This window comes from Pseudopodoces humilis, chromosome 6 (genome assembly GCF_049639895.1).
Source record: "Pseudopodoces humilis isolate 2021_Gansu_Grassland_sample_001 chromosome 6, ASM4963989v1, whole genome shotgun sequence".
Taxonomy (NCBI): domain Eukaryota; kingdom Metazoa; phylum Chordata; class Aves; order Passeriformes; family Paridae; genus Pseudopodoces; species Pseudopodoces humilis.
In genome coordinates this window covers 32,308,977-32,334,824 of record NC_142205.1, presented here as the reverse complement: position 1 = coordinate 32,334,824, position 25,848 = coordinate 32,308,977, and the positions used below count along the sequence as shown (strand labels likewise).

Here is a 25,848-nt window from a genome sequence, read left to right as displayed (position 1 = left end):
CCCAAGTGTGATGTGTCTTACCTTGACTCTTTTTTGTAAGTATTTTCTCCGCATTCTGGCTGTAGGAGGGGATTAGAGTAATCTGGTGCATGCTGGCTACAGGAGGCTCAAGTAGTGAAGGCTCTGCATTAAAGATGGCATTTATGTAAAGATCATACTTGCATCTTTTTCTTATGTCTTTGTTCTGTTAGTCTTAGCAGTAGAACATTACCTACTTGCTTGATAATGTAGAACAAAATCCTCAAATTTCTACTGCGTTTGACTCTGAAATAGATAAGCATATGCTGCCCCATATCTAGAGGAAACCAACAGTAAAAATCTTTGAATTAATTTTTTTTGGAAATTTGCTCATACTTGGACAGTATAGCTGGAAAAAGTTCTCATTTTCTCTCATTGCTCAAATTCAAGAGCAAAATTATTTTATGGAAAAGTTAAGAAAGTGTCTGGAAGAGAGGGGACACTTTTTGTATGAATATTTGATGGCAGGAAACAACCTGTAGAGAGGTCAGTTTTGAACATACTCTAGTTTTCATCCATGTCTCTCTTTAAAACCCATATTCCATTTAATTATGTGATAGAATGTTATTTTCTTTGAGTATCCAGCAATGTGTTAGATCATTTTTAATATGTCATCTTTTTGGCTTGCATGGTCTTACTGAAACTGCTGTCTCTGTAATGTGCAATTCTTTATTTTTATGTACCTATGGAACAAAAATGTCAGTGTGAAATGATGCAATATTTACTTGTGAAACCTTCTACAAATTTTTGAGTACAAATTGCTTTTCTTGTTGTTTGAGTTTGAATACCAAGTATTTTAAAAAGCAGGGGGAAAAAAGGAATAAGGAAAAGCAAATTCAGAAAGTACTTGCTATGTAAACAATAAAGTACATTCCTTAAGACAGTCTAGTAACACTTGATTATTCTCCCAGAAACTAGTGCCAGTGCAATTGCTCCTTTGCTAAACATTTATCCCAGTTGCCTGCAAGATGTGTTATGCCTGTTGAAGCACAATGAGGTAATATTTGCACTTTCTTTTCCTAAGTGTATTTTTCTTTGATTGCAGGCAAAAGTACTGGAGGATTGAAAGCCAGTTTGTTTATCAAGTAATGTGGAATATACTTGTAGAATAAATATATCCATAGTGATTACGTCATGTTGTTGATAAAATTGCTTTTATCAGCCACCACTTAGCTAACTCGTACTATCCTGTGGTAGTTGGTATCCAACAACATTTTTCCTCTTCTGATATTATATGTCAGAGGGTTGTTCTTGGTTTTGTTTGTGCCATCTTGAGACATTTTTGTGCAGGCTACCATTAAAATCTTAATTCCCTTTGCTGCACCTGGCCCTAGTTTGATTTGCCTGCAGCCCTTAACCAGGAGCTTGCTCTCAGCATGCAGTAGGATGCTTTCAAGATATATGCTCCTTCTCAAACCACCTCCATGGAATAGTATGTAAACCTGACAAAGCAACAGTATTGAGGACTGTTGAAAAGCCAGTCTCTATTTAGCTTGCACACTTTCTTCAGCAGCTAGGGTCAGGAGAAGTTCCAGTGGTGAGGGAACCTGAATGTAGCCAGCTGTTGCATTTAGGGGTTTCAGGTCTGCACAATTCTCTTAAAGGTGGGGTTCATTTGGCTGGAAGGGGTAGTCCTCCAATTATAATGTGAGATAACCAGAGATGTCAGGTGTAGTGGAGTTATCTTTTCATCACTTATTGCTTCAGGCAGAGAAATTGCCACCTTGGCACAGAGTATTGAGCTCAATCACAACATGGAGAAGTAGCTCTGCACCAGTCACAGCTACCCTTTTCAGGGCTCAGCCACTGCAGTTTTGTTGCCTCCTTCTGGTAACCCAGGTTTACAGGTTTGGGAATATCCCTGTAAGTTGTTATATGAGGGTGAAGGTACACAGTATTGATGAGTAGATCCATATTTATGAATGCAATGCATTACTAGATCTGTAAGTAGGCTTACTGTTGCCAGAAAAAATATCTTTCCCCAGCTGAGTTGTTCTTCCTACTTTGTACTGGCTCATTGGACCTTTGATAACAACTCAGCTAACCTGCTAACCAGACATGATGTGTCTGCCTCCATGTCATCTTCTGGAGACAGGTAGTGTTTGGGTGGGCTTCAGACATCAGATATGCTGGATTGAGTAAGTACCAGACTGTGTAAAGAGAACATGTGTATGTCTAAAGGTGGGGACTGAGGGTTTGAGGCAATGGTAGAAACCATCACTGACAAAAGAGAGAGTGATTACACAGCTCCAGCTGTGGCATGCAACTCTCCCTTGCTCTCCTTCCTACAGATCTTAGGTCTCTGGTCCTCATTTCTTGCCAGGTTAGCTAGTTTCCCTTGGGATAGCCACTTTTCTGAGATGGTGATTCTGGAACAGTTACAATCTAAAATAATATGGGAATATGTTTAAACAGATGAGAGTTCTCTCTTCAGAATAAAAAGTATGTCATGATTTTCTCTCCTCTTGCTGTGTATTTGTCCTCCTCAAGTAGCAATCTAGATTATCTGGCTTGTTTTTTCTGAGGGACCTCTTAAGAGCATTTGTTCTCGGTGTTGCCTGAATGCAAGTGTCTCTGACTTAACACTATTTACATATTAGTTGTTCTAGAGCCAGTTGACACTATTATTTTGTTTGGCAAGGGGAGATATTGGAAAACTATTGCTTCCACATATTGTTTATCCTGTAGTAAAATATCCAATTCTCTTATGTTTAGCAGTGGGGCGTCAGGGAGCTGTTCCCTTCCCAGTGGGATTTTCTAGTGGGATTGTAATTCCATGTATTTTAGGGAAATAAGATCTACTGCTGATAAAGTAATAGTTTCCTTCTGGTTAAGTAGACTGTAAAAATTTGGCAGAACTTCTTGATAGGAAGCAGGAACGTAACGTGAAAATATCTCATTTTAAAAAAATAACATGCCTGACTATGGCCTGTATCCCAAATACAATATATATCCTATGTATAATTATAAAGACATGTGTAACATTTTTGCAATTGAAGTGTATTTTTGCCAAAAGAACAAACCAAATTTCCAAGGCATAAGGTCAGTCCTGACATTTTGATTTTGAATTATTGTTCTGGCCAGGTTTTTGTTTTTTGTTTTTTGGTTTTTTTTTGCTGAGTTTTAATGCCTCAAACTTGGCTGGCAGTGAGCCAGGAAGAGTGCATTTCATGAATAACAGTGTGATTAAAGCCAGCACAACCTCCTCCTCTATGTTACAGGGCTGTGATCCTTTCAGGGACAGGAATGTCCTTGGGTGGAGTGTGCCATCCTGCCTTTTGTGTGGTTCCGTGTGAGACCACAGAATTTCCCCCCAGTGTGGCTAGTCACTCAGATCTTTAAAAATAAGGAGGAAATAAACTGCTTGTTTATTGGGGTTTTTAAATAAATTTATTAACTATACACTTGCAGTAATTTTTTTCAAGTTTAATTAATTGGTTTTAAATTAAGCTGTCTTCATAGAATTGAGTAATTTTGCTTTGCAAGAGCCTTTGCTTACAGGATGCTAAATCCAAGTCAAATTAGGAATAAGTAACCTGAGTATTACACACACTGCCACCCTTTTCATTCTGTTACTATGGATCATTATTTTTGCATTTTGTTTGGACAAGGAAGTTGATATACACAATTTAAAAAAAAAAAAAATCTAAGTTGTAGTATTCATAGAGCCTGAGGTACTACTCCTACTCATTTAAAGATCCATTTGAAGCAGGTTTCTTTAGTTCACACCTAAGTTTATGCAGAAAATGTTGGAGAGGCCCTGCCAAGCGGAGATGGTTTGTTCATTTTCCACTGTTGATGATTGAAGTCCAGTTTGCATTTCCTAGAACAGATGCAGCTCTGCAGTTCTGTCTACTGTTCATTACCAGTGCTTACTCCTCACCTGAGGAGCAGAAATAACATCTCCCCATCTGACTAGCAGGCAATCTGCTGCATTATTCGTATCTGCTGCAGACAGGGTTATAACATATCCTGTTGCAGTCACCAGTGGGAACATTTATCTGCCTTAAAAAAGAAATGAGATCTCCCTACTTTATTTAACTTTATTTAAACTTTATTTATTTATTATTAGCTGCTGAATAGTAAGGGGAGGAAAAAGTTTGGATGTTCTTCGTGGTTTAAATCTCACTCTGATTTAAGCATGAAGGACTTCATAACTCGTTTTCAAATGTTCAGGAAACTTTTCCCTCAATTATTCGCATGTAACTATCCCAATAATATTCTTGTGTGTACAAGTTTGACCTTAACAGCAGGTGCTTGAAACATTCTTGTCCAAGGAAAAAAATCCTTATCTTTCCTGAGAAGTATAAATATTTATTTTTTGAAAGAACGCTGCTTTATAAAAAGTTATTGGCTCTTGGAAGGTGCTGAAATGAACATACTTCTCAGTGCTACATTTCAAAATGTAGTGCTACAGAACCAGAAATATCATCCATAGTTCTGTCTTTGGGGTTTTTTTCTTCTGTGGAATAAACCTACTGATGAAAATAGAGCTAACTGAAAAATATAGATGAACAAACATATGGTGCTGCTATACAGGCACATGTTTTTAGAAATATGTATACGTACATATAAATATATTATATGAACAACTTGCCAGACAAGAGATATGCTTTTTTTGGTTTTTAAATTCATAATATTTAAGAAGAGAACAGAATAAAATTTTCAGAGTCTTCTCTGATAAAAAGTAACCATTCTAGGATAGTCATTTCATACTGCTTCCATTTTTCCATGGTGATGTATTTTCACAACTGAGCATTTGTTCCAGAATAAATACATGCAGTTAAAATTGACTGAGAGTAATTTGATCAGCCAATGTACCTACACATGCAAATGCCCAAACGTTGGTATGCTGAAGTTAGTGTGCAGTTTTTTTAAATGTAGAGTCACCTTTAACTCATTTATGACTCTCAGTATAAAGGATGCTAGCTCATATAATCATAGTATTGTTTTGTACTTGCAGCTTGGAGAGGCAAAAAGGAAATGTTTGATTGTATTTGTCAGCAATACAAAATAATCTGCTGTTGATCAGCTTTGTCCTTCTCTTGCAGTCACAAGGACAGGGCATCTGTAGGCCATGTTTTAGAACTCTGCGGGCTACATTTGGTCTTTGGGCTGCATGTTGAGCAATCCTCACTTAAAACCTACAAAGCAATTACCTGCAACATGCTCGAAGATGAGACCTTCCAATCTTGTAAGATTATTTGGTGTCTGCTGGTTGCAGTCTTAAAACACAATCACATCATTACATTCATCTAAAAAACCACCATAACTGCATTTATCGTATTTGATCATTGACCCATGAGAATTCTGCTTCATGCTCTTCAACTTGCTTTACAAAAAAGGACAAGTCTGGAAACCAGCACTTCTTATCTTGTGTAAATAACTGTGAATGTGCAGTGTGTTAAAGCACAACAACAATAAGTGGGCACAGATAGGAACATGTGTTGACCATTTAGGAGAGAAAAGGTATTGATTTGCTTCTTTGTGTGCCCAGTATCTTTGTGTAAAAGAGCAGGTGGCTATAAACACGGATATATGTGTATGTGTGTCTGTAGCCATAGCTAGTTTTTTTGAGAGAGCATTCCTGTTGGGGTTATTGGAAAACCAACTGTGTATAAAGCTTTTCTGCTTTAATCTTTTATGCACCACACTTGAGTTTATGTGGGTTATACTTTCTATGAATTCATCGTGCGCATCCAAGAAATGCCTTTCCCAAGTAGAAATGTCACGTTTGTAAATGGTGGAGGGAGGGTGTTTATGTATTTAATTGTTTTTAAATGCATCAGTAGCTCCATAGAGATTGTCATTTTAGGATTCTACGGGGTTTTTTTATGGGATGCTGCTTTTTCTTTGTATGTCTTTTTGTTATTGTGATATTAACAAGATATTGTGATATTAACAAGAGAAAATGCTTTTGAAAAACTGGTAGACTATTAGAAATTGTTTTTAACCAGGTCCTGTCCTTATCAGCTTCTGCTGTTACACAAGCTGTTTTGCTTTCTTACATGGAGTTGAAAGAGTGCCTTCTCCCAAGAGTGCACTTCAGCTACAGTTTAGAGCAATCACATTGGTTCGGCTGCAGTTCTTTTTCCTCTCCACATCTTCAGCCACTTGTTCCCATTTTTTTCTCCCTGCATTGGTTCCAACAGTAAAGCAATTCAGAGGACTAAAGCGGCAGAAATCTAACCCAGAGAACAAATGTGCCTCCTACTTTTGCAGAAAAATTCTGAAGTGAATACTTTGCACTTAAATATTTTGGTACCAAATGTTACTTTTTATCTCTGTAGATCTATGCAGATTTACAGAATGTAACTTAAGAAGAGTGGTACACATTTGCATTTAGATTTCAGACTTTTCATGGCTACATCTTATGAGAATGTTTTTGTACTTAGTACAGCTTTAAAGGAAGAATATTCATTTTACAGCTTCAAAAAGTGCTCAACTAAATCAGGAAATATTGATAAGTTTGAACATTCAACCATATATAATCCTCTCTGTATGTTTGCATTAGAAATAAAATCTTAAAATCTTCAGTTAGATTGATCTCATATACCACTCTGTTATGTCTGATCCTCTTGTCCATGTATTTTATGCAAGTCTGTGTTGTGTGTGGCTGCTGGACTTCAAATGTTACCTGAAGCCCTTTGTAAATTAAAGGCCTACTCATTTTTATTACCTGAGTAGTCGGTGAAAAGGAGACATCTCAGAAAAGCAGTTTGGTCCCACAGATCTTGGACACCTGTCTTTGACAGACAGAAGTGCCCACTGAGGGAAGCCTTCTCTGTTGGCCATAAAAGAGAGTTGAGTGTTGGTTCATGTGTCTAGCAGCATAGGGATGGAGTTAGGAAAGGTGAGCTGGAGAGTTAATGATCTATTAGTTCAGTTACAGGGGGGAAGATAAAATTGTTTTTATAGAGTGAAAGGAGAGAGATAACCACTAAAAATCTGAATAACATATGGCTGTAAAAAATAATGAAGTGGGGAGGAAGGGAGTTGAAAAAATGTAATAGCTAAGATTGATTTTAGTTTTTGTTCAGAAATGCATTGTTTTAAGATCTTGAAAGACTTTGTTGATCCTATTATTTCCAAATACTCTGATGCTAAAAAAATTTTTTTTTTGAGTTTTAGGATATTGCTAATTCAAGGTTGACAACATGGGAATGATCTGCGTAACCATTTGTCTATTTTACTCTAATTTCTAATTTTGCAACTGATCCCTTGAATTCTGTTTCTTACATGCACTGTGGTGACAGAGGAAGTGAGGCATCTGCTTAGTAACCAAAGGCAAACTGTGGTTTAGACTACTCTAACTGTGAATTACAGGAAAAGAAGCAAGTTTTGGGTCAGTGGGTTTCAGCAGAGGTCTCTTTAAATCATTTATTTTTCTCCTATAAAGAAACAACACAAATAGAAGATCCCAGGAAACAATGGCGGCAAGAACAAGAGAGAATGTTAAAAGATTATCTTACAATAGCCCAGGATGCTCTCAGTACCCAGAAGGAGCTGTACCAGGTGAAAGAACAGAGACTAGCACTTGCACTGGATGAGTATGTACGGTTGAATGGTGCCTACAAAGAAAAATCAAGCTCTCGTACAAGCTGTAAGTACAGTAGAGAATACAATGTAACTTCTTTGATCTCTGCCTTGCAGGGGATCCTGTTTCTCTTTAGGATAAGTTTTCAAGGTTTGCTAGGAACACCTTGTACTATGGCTTTTTTAGAGTTAGCATCCCTAGATTATTTATTTATTTAAGACAAAGATATTCTGCTGCGGAGAATCCTCCTCTCTTTGATACAATTGAACTCCTTTGAGCCATGATTTAGAACAGTTGGCTCTGAAATCTATTTTGTCATGCGGTTTGTTGAGGCAAAATTATGCCAAATCTATGTTCAAAGTGAATAGGATCTCTTGCCTTCCTGGCTGCTTGCTGAACTGACCTTCAGTGTTGACAGGTGTCTGCAATAGACCAAGAAGGGAATGTGCTGCTGATTTATAGGAAGAGAAGACAGTAATTTTGTAGCCTGTGTTCTGTGACCAGGGATGGAGTAGAGATACAGGTTGTTATCTTGGGCAGGGAATGGGCATCTGGAAAAGCACTGTCAAAGCTTGTTATTGGCCAAACACCTCTCTTAGAAGTAGATAGTGTATGAAAGGAGCATGTACATATGTGGAAGAACTGAGTGCCAGATCTCTGAGACTTCTGAATAAATCTTCTGCTTTCCTGAGATCTCCTTAAAAATTACAGCTTTCAGGAAGGAAGTCATTGCAAGATGGCCCAGCTAGAGGAATAGGAACAGAGAGCAAGGAAGAAAGCCAGGGAGAATGAGGTTCTAACTAAGGATCCTGGGATAAATAAATGAGGAGAGAGATGTAATGAAAGGTAGTGGGAGGGGGAAAAAGGGGAATATTTTGATTATTCAGTAATTATTGCTATGCTGCAATGATGACTACTCTATAAAAGGCTAGCTTTTGAAGTATTATATGTTTTTGAGCATATTCTAAGGTTTTGATCAATGTGGATTCATCAAGGAATGGACTAATTAGTGATTTTAAAGTATTTAAATATTTGTCTTTTTTATCTTTTTTTAAAAAGTGTTTTCAGGCTCTTCATCAAGCACAAAATATGACCCTGACATTCTGAAGGCTGAAATCTCCACTACAAGATTAAGGGTGAGAGTCTTTAACTCACGTTCATCTGGATTCTGTCTATGATTATAGAATAAGCATAGCTTGAACTAGCAGGTGTATCTTGTCCTGGTACTGAAACCTCCTAATGTTCTAATTAGATACCATTCAGAGGTTTAAAGTAAATTTTTAAAGCTGTCTCTGGTGCTTTCAGATAACACTTTTCTGGGAAACTTTGACAGATATTCTAATTAGATGTAGGTTTAAATAAATATGATAATTATTTTCAGTTGTATGCCTTTGTTTTCTAATGGAAGAGTAAAAATGGAAAAGTAGTAGGCTAAGGTGAGCTGCATCTAGATTAACTGTTTTTACACAACCTTTCTTCTGTGAGAAATGCATCATTAGCTGCTGGAACTGCCTCAGAAGTTTCTGTTGGTTTGAAAAATACTTCTCAATAATGGTGCGAAACCCCTCTGTTATGTCAAAATGGAACAGTTCAGATCAAGCATGAAAGTTTATGTTTGGATTTTGAAATTTCTAATGAATCCATAGTTTGGTCAGCTGTGTTCAGTACGGTCAGTAACAAACTCCATATAAAGAACTTTCATTCATAGGCTAGTCCCTAGTGAATTTATCTTGAATAAGGAAGAAATGGTGTGGAAGACATTTAAAATATCTTTAGGGATTTCATTTATTTCAGCTGTGGCATATAATGTTTTATGGATAGCCTACACTCTCTGTATTTAGTAATGAAAAAAATTACATCAAAACCTGCAGGTTAAAAAGACAGCACCTCACAGCACAGTTCTTCTGTGTGGGCTGGAATACAGACTCCAGGAGAGCAGAAGCAGCACAAGTGACAGCATTTACTCAACTGTTCCATTGCCCTCTCCTGGTTTGTGTACAGAGCAGCACTCATAGAAGCCCCAGAGAGTAACATCTTCCTTCACCTGGAGTAAGAGTTGTGATTATTTGTGACTATTTATGTCTGAGAGGAACTTTGGAATAGCTCATTCAACTTTTAAAACCCAGTGTAAATCAGTGATGGAATGCACTCTGAAACTCATGTCTGGATGTTACTCTCCTGAGTACACCTGCTCATCCTAACCAGTCTTGATTTGTAATCCCTTATCCATTAAAGCAAAGGGATGGTGATTAGTGAGGGAGCTTAGAATACTGGAGGTGGGAAGAAAATTTTTTTAAGCTTAGTAGAGGGAATCAAAGCCAGTAAGGACCCTGTCAGGAACAAGAAAGAAGAAACAAGGCAGTAATTTCTTTCTAAAATGAGTGGAGCAGTAACAGATGTTTCCTTTGCAAGGCAATCACCAGTATATTTAGGAAATTTACAATGTTATTGAAGAACAAAACACATAATGAAATTTCAGTATAGTCATCTACTTGTCAAGAGGGGAAAATTCAGGCATGGTTCTGTGCTTACTTTTTCCCATTACCATTGACTGCAGATCTACAAATTGCTCACCAAGTTGAGAATCAGATGTGTTTGTCGTGGTAATTCACTTTTTGGAGGTGCTTTCCTCTCTTCATTGTTTCTTGGAGTCAAGGAGCCTAATATCCTGCTGGCTCCCAACACCTGGTTTGTTGGCATTGCATAGTCCTGCATATATGCCTAAAATAGGTGACCTGAATCTTGTCTGCAGAGTTTAGAAGGGTGCAGTCCAAGAGTATCTGTATCAGCATAAAGTGTGTGGTCATCCAAAGCCACTGGATATGAAAACTGAGATAAGAAAAGGTGGAACCCTGTGATGCTAGGGCTGGAAAGTGGTTGTCATGGAAGATGGCAAGAGAGGTATGGCTATTATCACAGTTTACCCTTCTTTGAATGTTTGAAGTTGCTTGCTAATATGCCAGCTTTGGACATTTTGCAGTATATGCATGCATGGACTTCATGAGAAACAGTCATTAGTAAGCTGCTAGCCAGCTACTTAGATTTTGCACTTTGTTAGATCAGTTGTACTAAACCTGTTTCTCTGTGTCACAGCATCTGAGGCTTACTGGTATCATCAGGTTAACGGTGGCTGGAGGGTGGAAACAGCATTTGAGGAAGTTCTGAATTGGCCTTTGGCCTTTTCCTTGTTAGCTGTGTGTAATATATGCGTGTGGAGCCTTCTGGATACATGAACTGCCTGTTGTGCAATATAGGTCATGGAGAAAATATGACAGAAATCAGACACCTGTTAAATGAAATAATAAGAAGAAATATTTTTCTCACTGGACTAAAATTGAGGGATCGTATTCTGCAGTAGACTTTGAGTGGGGCCATTTGGGGTCTTAATTAGCAATCAGCAAGATAACTCGAACAGCACAAAGCATATGTGATCACAGTAAGTTTTATGCACATGCAGCAAGTGAGTAGGAAATGCACCTTTATAAAATAACAAGGGGTGGAGGGGCTGGGGAGGGTGGCTCTGTTCCATTAGGACTAGAGTGTTAAGAAAGGGGTTAGCACAGGAGCCTGCTTGAAGATGTGGTTAGGAGTAGGAAAGAGAGATCTGTCAGGTGGCTGAAGATGATATGCAGAAGCAGTAGGAAGGGGGTGAATGCTAGAACAAGTAAAGAGTTGTGCAGGAATTATATGAAAGTTTTGAAGGAGAAGACAAGGAGCCTAAGAATAGTTTAATGCAGGGATGATGCAGTAAACACAGAGGCTGTATTTCAATGTAGGTCACATCCTTCTAGGATAATGCACCCAACTCACATTTCTTGATAATGAAATGATGATTAAGTACAGCAGAGGACACTCAGAGGATGATCTTGAGGAAAAATATAAGGGTTTCTGAGAGATCCAATCCTCTAAGTTGAAATCAAGTATGCCTTCTGCTATTAATGTAACTACATGTTTCTGATTTTGAAAGGGAAAGGTTTAGCCATCCTGTATTTTTCAGAAAAATTCAGACTTGTTTCATATTTTACACAACACTTTAACTGGAACACAGAGGTGATATCTGTTAATTTTCCTTAACCTTGATCAGAACACATGAGAAATTATTCTTGGAGTTTTCATACTAGTAAAGGAGAAAATAGCTGAGGAGCACTGAATGTATACTTAGAGAAATTGTCTATTTGTCATGCTAACTATCCAGTACGGTCTAAATAAAAACAGTTTTCTGTCAAGTAAAGCAACTAGTGATGATAGTATGATAGTTTCCAAAAGCCTGAACATTACCCCTTATCCAGAGAACAGGTTTTGCTTTGAAGAAAATAGAGATTAAAAGCATTTTATTTCTGTCACAGAAAATACATTAGCCAGAAACTGTAAGCTGGAATGTCTAAGTATCATTCACAACCCTACAAAGACTGTGTAAATCACTAGTTATTTTAGAAATGTAGAGCATTTTAAGTCTCCTGGAAAGCTGCAGCAGCTTCTGATGCTGAGTGCTTTTTGTTACCTGGCATGCTGGGAAACATACCTGTTTGTTTGGTTGGTTGTTTTTGTTTGGTTGTGGGTTTTTTTTTGGGTTTTTTTGTTTGCTTAGGTTTTTTAAAAATTATTTTTATTTGAAGAATATCAGCAAGTAGGAAGTCTAAGGGGATTTGGATACAAAATATCTTGAAGACATATTTTGAAATTAATTTCAGTTAAAGTGGTCTAAGTTCTTGATATTAGTATAATTTTTCAAGAGTTGAATATCAGAGGAGCTTTTAAAAACAAACAATAATTTTAAAGGTAGGTGACAGCAGTGGACTTCTAGCTTTTCCTTTTTTCACCTTAATGACTGAAAAGTTAGAAAGCCTAACAATATCTAACAGTATGTAGAGTGCAAACAAGCCAGCTGTAGATGTATAAATACCAAAATCTTGGACTCCACACTTTAAAGAGGCATTTGTCTCTATCGGTGTGCTGATGATTAATTTGTGTTTAAGTACATTCATTTTTAGGTGGTTCCTAAAACTTTGCTTCATACATTTGGGAAATATGATATTAAAAATTAAATGAAGGATTTTTAAATTTAATCTTGATTCATAATTATTTTTTAGTGCACTCGTATCTGCTGACGTCTCAAATAGCAATATTACGTTTAAGAAGAAACGGACCATGAAAATTTAGGGAGAGTAGGGATTATTTTCCAAAGACATTTTTATTAAATAGACATGTATATTTGTGATTCGCATGTCTGTTGTGATTGTTGTCTTTGGATTAAATAAATGTGAATTATGTATTTATGGATCCAGTATCTGTAAAGCTTTATAAGAATGGATGGTTCCTAGAGAAAAAAAAGTCCATTTTGTCTTTTACAGTGCAAATGACTGAACAGCTTCCAGGAATTAAAAAGTGAAAATATAATAAAACTAAAAGTAAACAGGCATGTCCCTGTAGGACAGTTGGAATGCATGCTTAAAAAGTGAGAAGTAAATTACTTGTTAACATTCTCTCAGGTTTAATAACACAGTGTGATATCAATACAAATAAGGAATGTGATTTAATCTGCTTGTGTCCCTTTAATACTAAAGCATGTTGCCCATAGACATCAGGAAGAGATAAGATCCTTTTTTTTTTTTAATGTGTATCAGTAGAGCAATTGACTCTTTTTCTCTCATCTGATAGAGTGCACACTTTAATTGTTCAAAGCCATGTGTTACATCGTTTAACAAGAGGAATTTTCTAACTCTTGCTTTGATTTAACACACAAGGTTAAGAAGCTGAAGAGAGAACTCTCTCAGATGAAGCAAGAGCTGCTGTACAAGGAGCAGGGCTTTGAAACACTGCAACAGTGAGTAAATGAAAATAGTAGAAACTGACTTAATTCAGTCACCTGATTTCTTTTCTTTGGCATGGAATTGAATCTGTTTTATCTGAGAGAATTATTGTGGAGGAAAAGGGGAATCTAGTAACTGGTGTAGTTAGGAAATGGGAAATCTGTGGAAATGGCAAGTGCCATTTTGTGCAAGTGTTAACATAAGAAATTTGTCTCCCCTCATGTTTTTTTTCATGGGGTAGCTTGTGTTGTGAAGAGGCAGACAGAAAGGCAGTGATCAGGGGTCCTAAGGACAAAATTAGCTGCTTTGTGTGTCCAATTAAAATTAATATTTTTTTATTTTTGAAAAGGTACTTAGGTCTTTCTTTCCTCCTTCCCCACCTATGAGCTCAAAAGAAAGAGAAAGGTGCTGTTCCTGGAAGTATGAATGGTACACAACTCTGCAGGGTTGGAAATTAGTCACAATTTGAGGATTAGAGACCCGCCTTTCTTTGTTCCCGTTGCTGGGATGCCTGGTGTCCAAAGGGCTGATGCTGAACCGGGTGAGCTTTCTGGGTATTTAACCAGTTAGATTACTAGGGAATGAATTTTTTTCAGTCTAAGAACTCCCTGCTGCTCCTGCCTTACAAAATTAGGCCCTAAAATATTAAATATTACTGGAACTGTCATAATAAAGAACTTGCTGCACAGGAAACCTTGCTAACAAGTGTGTTTTCTTGACTAATGTGAAGAGAAATTTATTAATGCTAGCTGTTTTCCACATTGTGGTATGTATCCATACATTAAGGATACATTTGCACAGTAAAATGCTGAGCTGTTTGCTCTTAGTACTAGTTCCAGTAGCAGAAGCAATCCTCAGCACATTAGGAAGATGCCAGTTAAATCTCTATCTTCCTTCATTTTGACTAAAACAGAAATATAAGATTTGTCTGTTATTTAAATTAATAAAGACCAGCAAGGATAGTTTATTGAATTTAACCATGAATCAGATCTCATTTGTAGTAAAATTTAGAAGAAGAAAGACATATTGATTCCAAAGCTTAAGGTAATAAAAACTCACACTGCTGTCCCAGGATTAAAGGTTAGCCAATCATGCTGGTTTTATTATATTAATTCAACAATGAAGTATTGTTTTAAAGCAGCTTGCTTGCAAGCCATTTTGATAGGAATCCAAAGCATGTTTCAGAAACTGTCAACAGCATTCCACAGAAACACAATGGACGTTTGTTTTTAAAATTCAGTCAGCCACGTTCAAACAGTACTAATCCCATTAATTTAAAACAGGATGATGGAATATCTTATATATCAGAGATCCTTCTTGTCTATCTTAATTATATACAGAATAAAGCAGTTGTAATTTGAATGTGGCTTGTCATGTTACTAGACAACATGTGGTGTATTACCCAACTGTTCATTCATGATCCCAGTGTTGGTGTATTCTGTATCTATTTGACCTTAGCAACCTGGTAAGTTACCAAAAGTTGAGAGTTGTCACACAGTAAGTGCCTGCCTATGAAAGAGTTTGAGGAACTTTAAAGCTGAAATAAATATGTCCTTGAGTAGGAATGATTGCCAAGTCACAGAGGTATTTTTGTTACACAAATGCAGTTTAGTTTGTACAAAAACTGGAATGTAGGGAAAGGAGAACAGATATGCTCACAGTTTTACAGACTGCTTTAGAACTTTGATATTTCTGTGGCCAAAACTTGAAGAAAAATAGAATACAGTTACAGGTGTTTTGTACAAATTGCTGTTCTTGTTGGGGATGCTCATGGTCACTTCTGATTTGTTCACTCCTCACTCACAAAGCTGTTAACTTCCAGAAAAGATGATGGATGATGATAAAAAACAGAAAACCAATTGTATTATAAATGTATGTATTTTGTACTAAATGCTTGATTTTTATCAAGATGGCTGTTGGTTGGTTTTAATTTTTGAGGCACAGTTGCAATCATTCCCATGATACTATGAAATACTCTGTTAAACTAGACACCAGAGAAATGTGTTTATAAACTGTAGTTCTTGAAGGAAATATGGAAATACTAAAATGAATTATCTTTTTATCTCTAAGTTTAGCATAGCCTTGTTTTATTATTTTCAGGTTACAGTTTCTAAAATCATTGGTAGTTCAGGAATTTAATGAATTGTCCAATCTATGACATATGGTATTAATTATCCAGAGATTTTGTGAATAAAGAGAGCCTGGTGACTGGCTGAGCAGAACAGCTGTTCCAGACAGTTAATGCCCAGGATTAGGGTGAGCTAGAGGGAAGCTGAGACAAGAATGGTGCCGGTTATGTTTCTGCTCAGAAAGGCTGATTAGTACCAAGAAGCCTGCCTGTATGCCCATGTCCCAGTGTGGGTTTGGGTGGAAGGATATACTTGAAATAAATTCTGCTTCTGTAAGGAGCACAAACAGTTATTAGTATGAAAGGTGTACCCAAAAGCTGCTTTATGCTGCAGAGTTCTGGTGGGAATGGGATTATTGTCAGCAGTAACTCTGTGCTCCTTGACATTTTTGCCAAGGATTAAATTGCATTTGAATGGAGATTTCAGTGTCATTTTTCCTTTCCATGTCTGTTGAAATAAATGATATTTCACCTCCTTCCCTTCTGTTCTCTAACTTTGCTTCTGCCTGAAGTAGAACAGAAGAGATACTGGTATGATTTTCTCTGTCTTCTATTAATATTCTCTCTTTCCACAGAATTGACCAAAAAATGTCTGGAGGCCAGAGCGGGTATGAACTGTGTGAGGCCAAAGCCATCCTGAAGGAACTGAAGTCCATCAGAAAGGCAATCAGTTCAGGCGAGAGAGAAAAGCAAGATTTAATGAAGGTATTTTGGTTGGTTAAAGGAAGTTTTGTGTGGATTTGTTTTAACATGACTCACTTCCCTGATGATAAATACTTAGCATTTTATACTTTTATAGGATTCTCAAAACTCTTTGAGCCAAACTGGTATTAAAATTAATTTTCAGATGCAGAAACTGAAGCCTGTGACATTCCTAGTTCAAAAAGCTGCTCTATATCAGAGAATATAGATTTTTTTTTTTTGGAATTTGAATGTAATTTACCATGCATATGTTACCTCTAAAGCACAATCTAGAATGTTAAGTGGACAAAATTGATATATTCTGAGATGCCTAACCATTTTGTAAATCAATTAAAGTTTTCCTAATCTAAATTGTCCTATTTCCATTTCTGAAAGCAGATTTTCTTTTTGTTTCTTTTATTTTTTTCAGCAAAATTCATAATTGGTTGACAAATTAAAAAACACAAAGGAAGTCCCAAAACAGACACAAACCCAAATGAGTAGCTTTTACTTTTTCACAGGTGTTGGTCACCCTTAGTGTCACCTACCAATGGCTTGATTAAAAGGATGGGTTGCTTAATATGAAATAAACCCAGTCTTTTATGTAAATATCTTTTGGAGATAAACTGGTATAAACATGGTAAAGTGCAAAGGAACTTTAATGCCACTTCCTTCTCTAATTCCTGGACAGAGTCTTGCAAAGCTGAGGGAAAAATTCAATGCTGACCAAACCACTGAAACATCTGAAGCAGACTTGAGATCCAGTTCTGTAAACTCCCAGCTGTGTTTTCCTAGGCAAACTCTGGATACAGGGTCTCAGACTGACATTTCTGGTGAGGTGAGCTTTTTTTCCATTTTGTCCAGTGTAAAGAGAAATTGAGGAGAATGCTACTGTTAATGGAATTGGAATCAAATGGCTGTTTGCTGTTGCAGATAGCATATAGGTACACTTATTTCACAGAATTCCTTAGAACTCACACTAGAATTACTTTTCTGATGTTTTACCCTTGAATGTTACATCAAGATTCAGATTAACTTTATACATTTGTCCTGAAGCATTTATGACAATCTGATTTAGTCAAATGGTTCCAGTACAGTGAAGATCAGAAGTGGATAGTATTTTTTTATCTGTCTATAGGATATGTTTCATTTAATATACCTAATTAAAAATGAAGATTAACTTTAAAAAAAAAAAAAATTCAGAAAAGGGATCTCAGAATTTAAATGCACAATTTTATTTCACACAGCTGAAAAACTGTGGAATTACTTGTTCAGTGATTTAGTAAAACCTTGTTTCACTGCTGTTATATTTTACATACACAGAAGGCTGTTTAATTTTGATACCTTCTTTGAAGTTCTGCAAGCTAAGTTTGTAAGAAAGAGAAGGGTACAAGGTTTTCCAGGCAAAGAGCTTGTCTGTGTTTTGTAACAAATTTATTAAAGTCTAACTTTGAAATGAACTGAAATTCACTCAGAGGTTAACAGAATTCATAGTAGGAGATCAGAATTTTTGATGCAGTTCCTGCAAGGATTCTTTGCAAGGGCTCTGGCTTTACTGTGATGGAATATCAGCACATGATAGTACAGTAGCTAAAAATGTATGAAGTGACTTGGAAGAAAACAGCACTGCTTTGTACAGCTGAGTAGATGAGATCTTAACTAGGCATTTAACACCAAGTGGCTGCAGGGGCAGGGAGTAGTTTTATTTTTCTTTAAGCTGTATTTTTTCTAGCTTCTGCCTAGGTTTTGTTGGTTCGTTTAAAAGCTTTGCACACTAACAAGGCTACTTTTTTTGTTTGGGTGGGTTTTTTTCCCTCAACAGAGCGGAGCAAGAAATAGATCGAATTTAGCAGAGAAGGTCAGACTCAGTCTGCAGTACGAAGAGGCCAAGCGAAGGTAACGGGGTCGGTGGGACCATGCAGAAAGCTCTCGGTGCCCGGGAAGCTGTCGGTGCCCGGGAAGCTGTCGGTGCCCGGGAAGCTGTCGGTGCCCGGAAAGCTGTCGGTGCCCGGAAAGCTCCCGGTGCCCGCGGCTCCAAGGCTGTGCTCGCAGCGACATCCAGCGGGCGGTACCTTCTGGGAGCTGCGGCGCTCGGCAACGCTGCGGCTGCTCCTTAGTGCTAAGCTGGATGTGCCGTGAAACAAAATTAAAACGCTGACAAATTAGTGGCAGTTCCAGGATTAAGGGAATAGAGTGCGGTGGCTTTCTGAGGAAAAGCAGTCGCCAGGTTATTTATGTCCATTATATCCTTCTTTGGGATCATAATTTCACTTTACTATGCCACTGAAGGCTTGTCAGTTTTAAAGTTGCTTCAGACTGCCAGTGCAGATTTAGTAGGCTTAATTATTTCTTTTTTCCCTTGGGACTTTAGATAATTTAAAAACTTGTTATCACTATGGGTTGGCTTTTTTTTCTTTAGTTTAATGTGAGGAGAAAATATGTCAGGAGCTGCCGAATGAGTGTGGAATGCCTTTCAAATGAAGTTCTGTGGTGCTTGCCCATGAAAGCGGTGCCATCTTGATGAATTGCCACAGCACTGAAAAATGGGCATCAGGAAGCTGAACATTCAGGGTTTGAATGACATCTTCTGGTGTACCAGAAGTGCTGCATAATACTGGGGCAAGATTTACTATAGGGATAGTACTCCTGTGTGGTATTATTATTTTCTGATACTTGTCAGCAAATTATTTGTCAGCTATTCAGAAGCCTTATTGTTCTTGTTGTGGAAGTCCATTGTAAGTTAAGGGAAATAGAAATCTAAGTACTATTCCACACCCAAGTTTTGGGGTTTTTTTACTATGAAGAACTAAACAAGGCAACAAAATTAAAAAATAGGGCTTTTCCCCAGATGAAAACTGTTCCTAGAATGCTATTTAATCTGAGATTTAAATATTATTTCAGTTGGAAAACACCAGCATGAGCATTTGTAAAAACACAAAAATAAATTTTCAACTTAGAAGTACCAAGTAACAGCTTAGTTGTTTTTAGGTTTTAAAAGCAGGAGTCTGCATGAATGGTTTCTTTTGCCTAATTTCAAATATATAGTTCCTCCTGCAGAGTAGTATCTACTGTCCTTGCCAGTAACAACAGCAATCCTTTATCAGTTCATCATGGATCATAAAACCCCATTGTATGCTCAATGCATTCATCAAAGCACACCAAGGCTATTGTGTTTGTTTAATATTGAACATGTATGATTTTGGCTCAGAATCATCACATATATAATCTTGTCAGGTGGTAACTCACATGCAGGTAGGTGGCATTGTTTCTCAGGCATAATTGATCCAAAACCTGTTCACCCTCTGTTTTGGCTGTGTCTTGATACCAAGAAGTCCCAACACAGCATTTTATCTTTCTTTTGTAAGAACAGAAACTTCCTTGGAGTCAGTTTGCCACTTCTGTCTTGGGGTGGGGGGAAAAGAGAAAAAGTGAGAAACAGTACAGTGCTCAGAGTATGGAGAACTGCAGCACAGGATCTTTCTTTCTCACAAATTACTTAGCCAAGAACATGGGTTGAAATTCCAGTGCATGTAACTTGGAATAATGAAGATACATACCAGTTTGCACATGAAGTTCAGTATCTAATTATACCCTTCCACCAAGTATTGTGGCCACTGTAACCACCACTGTAATTTATTAAGTGTTGATCTTCTCTGAAATAATGTATGTACAAATTCTTGATTATTTTGTGGTAAAATAGCTAAGATGAAGAGAGGATCTTGTAAGTGAACATTTCTACTTGAAAAATTATCAGATAATTTTGTACATTGCAGATTTGACATTGCTTAGCCAGCAGAATGTCTTGAAGAGGTGGAGCGTTCATAACTATGCTGAATTCAGTTGCAATTGTTATTCAAAAGGATCTGATACAACATGCTGACACTCCTATCTTGATATGGTGAAGATCTGGCTAATACTCCTTTTTGGCCTGTTGTGGCATCCCACTCTTAAAGGGAAAGGAGCACCCAATATTCATAGATGCCCATGGTCAATAAGGAATGACAAACGTCAAAGAGTCAGCAAAAACTTACAAACTTGTATTAGTAAATTATACACACAGCATGGAAAAGGGGACGTCAGTCCCTGACCTCAGAGTATAAACAAGTGGTGATGGATTTTGAATGGGGGTAGGATGAAATTGGCAAGGGAGAGAAAAGAAGAAAGAGAGCAAAGAAGCAAACAAACATCACCAATCCTGGCTCCAGCATGGATCCATCTGATGAGGCGTCCAGGGTCCTGGGACACCTGTGGGTGTACCTGATTTTATAGCCAAGCTTTCCTTGCCCTGGAGTTATGTTTCTTGCTTTCTATGCAAACTAGCTATCATGAGCAGTCTGTACTTCCAGACCCTTCCAGAAATGGGTTGAGGGCTTCAGGAGCTTTGGTGATCTTGATCCCCCCCTACTGCAATGGAACAGCAGTTGCACAAAGTCAAACTGTTGAGTTCATCTCTTTTCTCCTTAGGTGGCTGCTGTTGTATTGCCTTTTTCTTTAATTGCATAGGAGAGCAATGCTTTTGTCTTAAGATTTGCTGAAGTGAGCGCCTTGCTGTGGTGCACATTCTTTTACCATGGCCATGTCTGTTTCTGAGGAGCTGTCAGCCTCCCACAGCACAGGAGAAATCCATCTTACTCGTGAATGGGTAAAGCATGCTGCCACTGCTGTGCTACCGACAGATTACTCCCAAGAAAGCTTTTAGTAACGTTGTGACTTCTACTTGAACTGGAATAGGAGCAGCTAATTTTTAGTGCATATACATATTGCCTTGATATGTGGCCTGATTCTCTGGCATAGTCTTTGTTCTAGTGAAACAAAAGGAGAAGTAGGGCCTTGAGTTGTTATATCCTGATATGTTTCAAAATATTGTATCACTTCTCTCTTTCCTGGGCTTTGTGTGCTGTGCTGGACTGAGGTGAATCTGCTTTGTTTTATTTTAGCATGGCTAATTTGAAGATTGAACTCTCTAAGCTAGATACTGAAGCCTGGCCTGGAGCACTGGATGTGGAAAAGGAAAAACTGATGTTAATCAATGAAAAAGAAGAACTTTTAAAGGAGCTCCAGTTTATTACACCACGCAAACGTACTCAAGATGAGCTAGAGCAGCTAGAAGCAGAAAGGAAGAGGCTTGAGGATGAGCTGGTGTCTGTGAAAAGCACACCCAGTCAGGCACTTGCTGAAAGGTAAGGGGTTGCCTTTTGCCAATATTTAATGCTGCTTTCTGCAATCTAACCTTTGTACTCATTGCAGACCCTGACCGATACCTTGATGGGCTGTTTTCCTTCAGTGACTGTTCTATGTAGATCTTAATTAAATTTGTTATTAGTCCAATGGGCAGAAAAACAAAGAAGTCTTCAGTGCTGTGAGGAATGTGAACACCCTGTATCTGCTCTGCAGTATCAGTTGCTCTGCATTTGTTACCAGCATGAAAATGCCTGTGACAGATGTTAAATAACTGAGGAATGTCAACACAGCAGCAGGAAGGCAATACATCATTCACTCGTTTCTGATAATAGCTGTAAACTGTTTGAACTCAGGTTACAAAGATTATCATGATTGTTGCAACATCTGAAGCCTTTCATTGTGAGTTTCATTACCCACAAAAATGCAGCCAAAAGCGGGAAAACCCCAAAAAGTTCAGATGAGAAGGATAGTTGCTGCAAAACTTTCCTAACTTGCTGCTACCTGTCTTAGTTTAGGGCAAATTAGGAAGGAAAACTCCAAATGGGGATTTCCCCAGGGAAATGCCCCTCCCCACCAACTGGTCCCGGAAAAGAAAAAAAAAATTCCTTGGAGAGAAGTGGAAAAAGCTGTTTATTTAACAGAAATTGAATAATATTAAATAATAAAACCTCTTGCTGTTCGATGGGATGGCAAATCTAGGAGGAAAAAAGTCCTTTTCATGTGGTGTAGCTCGGCTCGCTCAGGTTTTTATCAGTCCCTCCGTCGCTGGAAAGTGCCGAGGCCCAGGCCCCGGTGGGCCACAGGCGTGAGCTCCCGGGGTTTGGCTGGGTGTTCAGTCCAGAGCAGGCTTGCACAGAACCAAGAAAATTGGGAAAAAAAACCAAACAAAGGTCCAGGGAACTCCTCTGCCTCAGCTAGCTAGAACTAACTAAAATCCAGAGAGAAGCTCTGTCCCGCTGTCTGTCCGTGCTGCAGACACCACAGTCCCGCCAGCGAGATGTGTGGGAGTGATGTTTTTCCTTAACACAAACTGCGCGCTTCTTCTTCCCCCTCTCTTGCTCTCAAAGCCAGTCTTAAAGGTGCAGAACTTAATATATAACATAAACCAGACGATTGGGGATACCAGTATCATAAAGTCACCCCAGGACACTACCCAAATAGTAAGTGAAGCTACTCTCACAATAAATTGTTTTTAGCCATATTCAGAGTTTGAGAAAATCAAAGCTGACTGTCCCAGATGTACTTTTCATCAGCTCTAAGTGGAAATAAATTTAGGGGCACCTCTAGCCCACATAAAATGCAATAAGCACAAAATGTCCTTGTGTGTATCACTGTAGTATGCCTTACTGAAGTGATGCAATCAGCATTGTGGGGCTTTCTTACTTCCCCCTACTAGGAAACATCTGCTGTTGCTCCAGTGTACTATATGGCCAAATTCCTGTTATAGGATTAGAAGTTGAGTCCTAAATTGTAGCTGAGTAACAAGGAAGTTCTTTTGTTGACAAAGTACAAATGTGTGTATTAAGAAAGATATATTTTTTAACATTTTTACACTTTATAATAGTTTAAAATGCATTATATTAATAATTCAAATACGTTTTAGATGAAGGGAACTGTATTTTCACAGGAGAAGCTACTTGTCTGTGCTAGTAGTGCATAAAGTACCATGGATCTGTTGCTCTTTGACTCCCATTAATACATGGATAATAAGGGGTCAGTAATAAAATCTCATTCACAAATAAGTAATTTGAATCTAAGATTTTGATAATATGCTGTTGTATAGCTAAATCTTGACTCAAGCTATAAATAGGTAGCTGGTGTCTGAATCTTGTGGTTTGGATTTGCTTTAGTGCCAGAGTAAGTTCTGCACCTGACTCTTCTCCCATATATGTCAGATGCCAAACTTGGAGTACCAAGGGCAAGTAAAATTGTCCCCCATTGTCATGAAGAAATGAATTTTCCATGTATACTGACAGAATGAGTTGTTAGAGCTTCCTTTTTCCCCCTCTCTTTTCCTCAAACTTTTTTCGTTTTATTTTTAATCCTGAAAATATGGAGTGTTAGGGCTTTTTTTTCCCTGAGGTTAATGTAAGCTATGTTGTGCACTGCTGATTGAGGTAGCAGTTACGGTGGCTTCTGGGTTACTTTTTTGTTATTCCAGGAAATCTCCTGTGAATTTCTAGTTTCAACTGCTTATATTAAAACTGTCTCCTTTGGTGACTTCAGAGCACATAAATTCTTTCACATGAGGCTATTTTGAGGATTATTTCTTGTTTGCCTACTATAAACAAAAAGTAAATCTTTTTCAGAAAGATTCAGATGATGAAACTTTTTCTGAAATGTTAATTTTTAAAAAATACATTTAATTGTATCAGATCAATCAGCAGGATTTTTTTTCTTGAAGATGAGGGAGATTCTCCTCTCTATTACCAGTGGAGGAGCCATGCCATCTTCAAAATATTGTATCATTGTTGCATTACCATTTTCGTGTATGAGGCTTCATGAATGCTTTCAATTTTCAGTGTTTTCACAAGTGCTGATAATGAAGCAGCAGCATAAGAAGCTGTGGATTGTACCAGAGCTTAATGCAAGGAGGGTTCTTTCATTTGGTTTGATTTTTATTATTTCTAAAGGGAAAAGAAACAGGAGATGTGCTCTGACTTAAAACAAAAACATCTGACTTAAAACAAAAACATAGCCCTGGGTTATTTTGGAGCAGGATGCTGAAATTGCCACGAGTAGATGTAGGTGGATTCAATTTACAGAAGGAGGGTGTAGATCATAGCATATCAGCTTCAAAAAGGCAGAGACAGGGCGTACTCTGACTGCTTTAAGAAGCCTCAAAGCAACTGTGTAGAAATAAGTGGATTGTGGAACTGTTGAGAACTACTTGCTACTTTTTTACTTCTGAGTTCCATTATTGCTTTAATCCTTGGCAGTATCTCCCAAGTAAACACAGCCATTTGAACAGGTCCATGATTTAAATACTTGATTGTGCTGTTGTCTGCAAAACTGGCACCTGCTCTTGTGCCTGTCACAAACGTGTCCACCTGAGTTTGCACTGAAAGGTTAGGTACGTGCATTTTAAATTTTAATGTATTTTCTTTAAAGATTCTCTGCTCCTCTCAGTGATGTTACAATTTAAGACCAAAAGAGAAAGATGACTCACTAACACTGAAGTCCCTCCTGCAAGGAGTAATAGGTTAGTTTAAATAGAAGTGGTGGAAACCGGAGAGACTGAGAGAAGCCCGTGTCAGAATAGATAACACAATGTTTGTTTAGGTGTTTACACAAGGTTTTTTTGGATATTATAATTCCTGCTTGTGCTATAAAGAGGGAAAGTTCATTGTCTGAAAGTTTTGGAGGTGGGGTTGTTAGGTTTTTTTCCATTTGGCCTGATGTAGAATGAAAAAACTTTCCCTGAATCTCAATTCGTTGTGAGACAATAAAATTACTTCCTGCATTTCCTCAAACTTCCACAAGTGATTCATCACTCGGCTTGTATTTGTGATTTGTGACTAGCATCTTTCTGACATTAGCCTGCAGGTATTAACAATTGTATTTAATTACTAGTAGATCAAATTACTTCCAGGAATGAATTTCTTTTCAGGTGCTAAATTATAAGGGATAAATTATGTTTATCAACCTCCTTAACACAGTAAAAGAAAGCAAACTGTTAATTGTGCTTTTGAGAGAAAAACCAATGAAACCTGTTAGTTCAGTAGTACAAATTCTGTTGCTATAGTGTCTCTCTCAAGGTGGTTGTAAGTGTCTTTGGAGGACTTCAGTCAGAGAAATTACTAAGCTTTTATTTTTTTCTTGTTTTTACCATTAGTAGTTGAACACAGAGCTATTTCTATGCCTCTTCCTTGAGAAAAAAATCATAGTTCATTACTGGGAAGCCACAAAAGAGCTAGTGAAGAGCACTCTTGCTTGGGAAAAGCAGGATAGATTAGGCTTTAAAATAAGACAGAAAGCATTGATAAATAGTAAAATGATAGGAAAGAGTGTCTGGTACTATAGATGAACATAATTCTTGGTGTGGAAACCTGTGTGTATGTCTTCCTGAGAGAAGAATGAAATACTGTGTGTGCTTTTAACAGCCTTAGCAGGTATTGGCAGATGAACACATCACTGTAGTGTGAGAGCACATGTACCGTGGGCAGTGGAGTGGAAGTCATACCCTGGCTCACCCCAGGGTAACTTATTCACCTTTGCATAACCCAGATTTGCTTACTGAATTAGCATGGGTGTAAGCAAGTGCTTTTCATGCCTTGCTGAATCAGGGACTTACTGTCTTTTTGCTGTTATCTGATGTTCAAAGGGAGTGAATTCTGGGCACTCTTGAGTACCTAATTTAGTTAATTCAGTCTGTGTAAGAAAGCAATGGTTGATGTTTCTTGTTTCTCAGATTAGTTGCTTGAGAACTTGTGACACGTATCAGTTGACTGAGCAAGGCCTAGAGAAGAATATAGTAATCCACAACTACGGGA

The 25,848-nt window shown here is 37.8% G+C and overlaps 1 protein-coding gene across 3 annotated transcripts in view; it reads left to right on the top strand.

The window, feature by feature from the left end:
• Positions 1–25,848, top strand: part of WWC2 (WW and C2 domain containing 2) — a 95,745-nt gene that overhangs the window by 40,605 nt on the left and 29,292 nt on the right. For 2 of the 3 annotated variants that reach the window (XM_088056261.1, XM_014261950.2), the window contains exons 3-9: positions 7,418–7,621; positions 8,615–8,691; positions 13,300–13,379; positions 16,069–16,198; positions 16,866–17,012; positions 17,997–18,070; positions 21,112–21,354. In XM_088056261.1, the coding sequence (XP_087912387.1) occupies positions 7,418–7,621; positions 8,615–8,691; positions 13,300–13,379; positions 16,069–16,198; positions 16,866–17,012; positions 17,997–18,070; positions 21,112–21,354 (955 nt within the window). Of the gene's footprint in view, positions 1–7,417; positions 7,622–8,614; positions 8,692–13,299; positions 13,380–16,068; positions 16,199–16,865; positions 17,013–17,996; positions 18,071–21,111; positions 21,355–25,848 lie in introns of those variants that run through there. The other variant, XM_088056262.1, reaches the window with a different exon arrangement.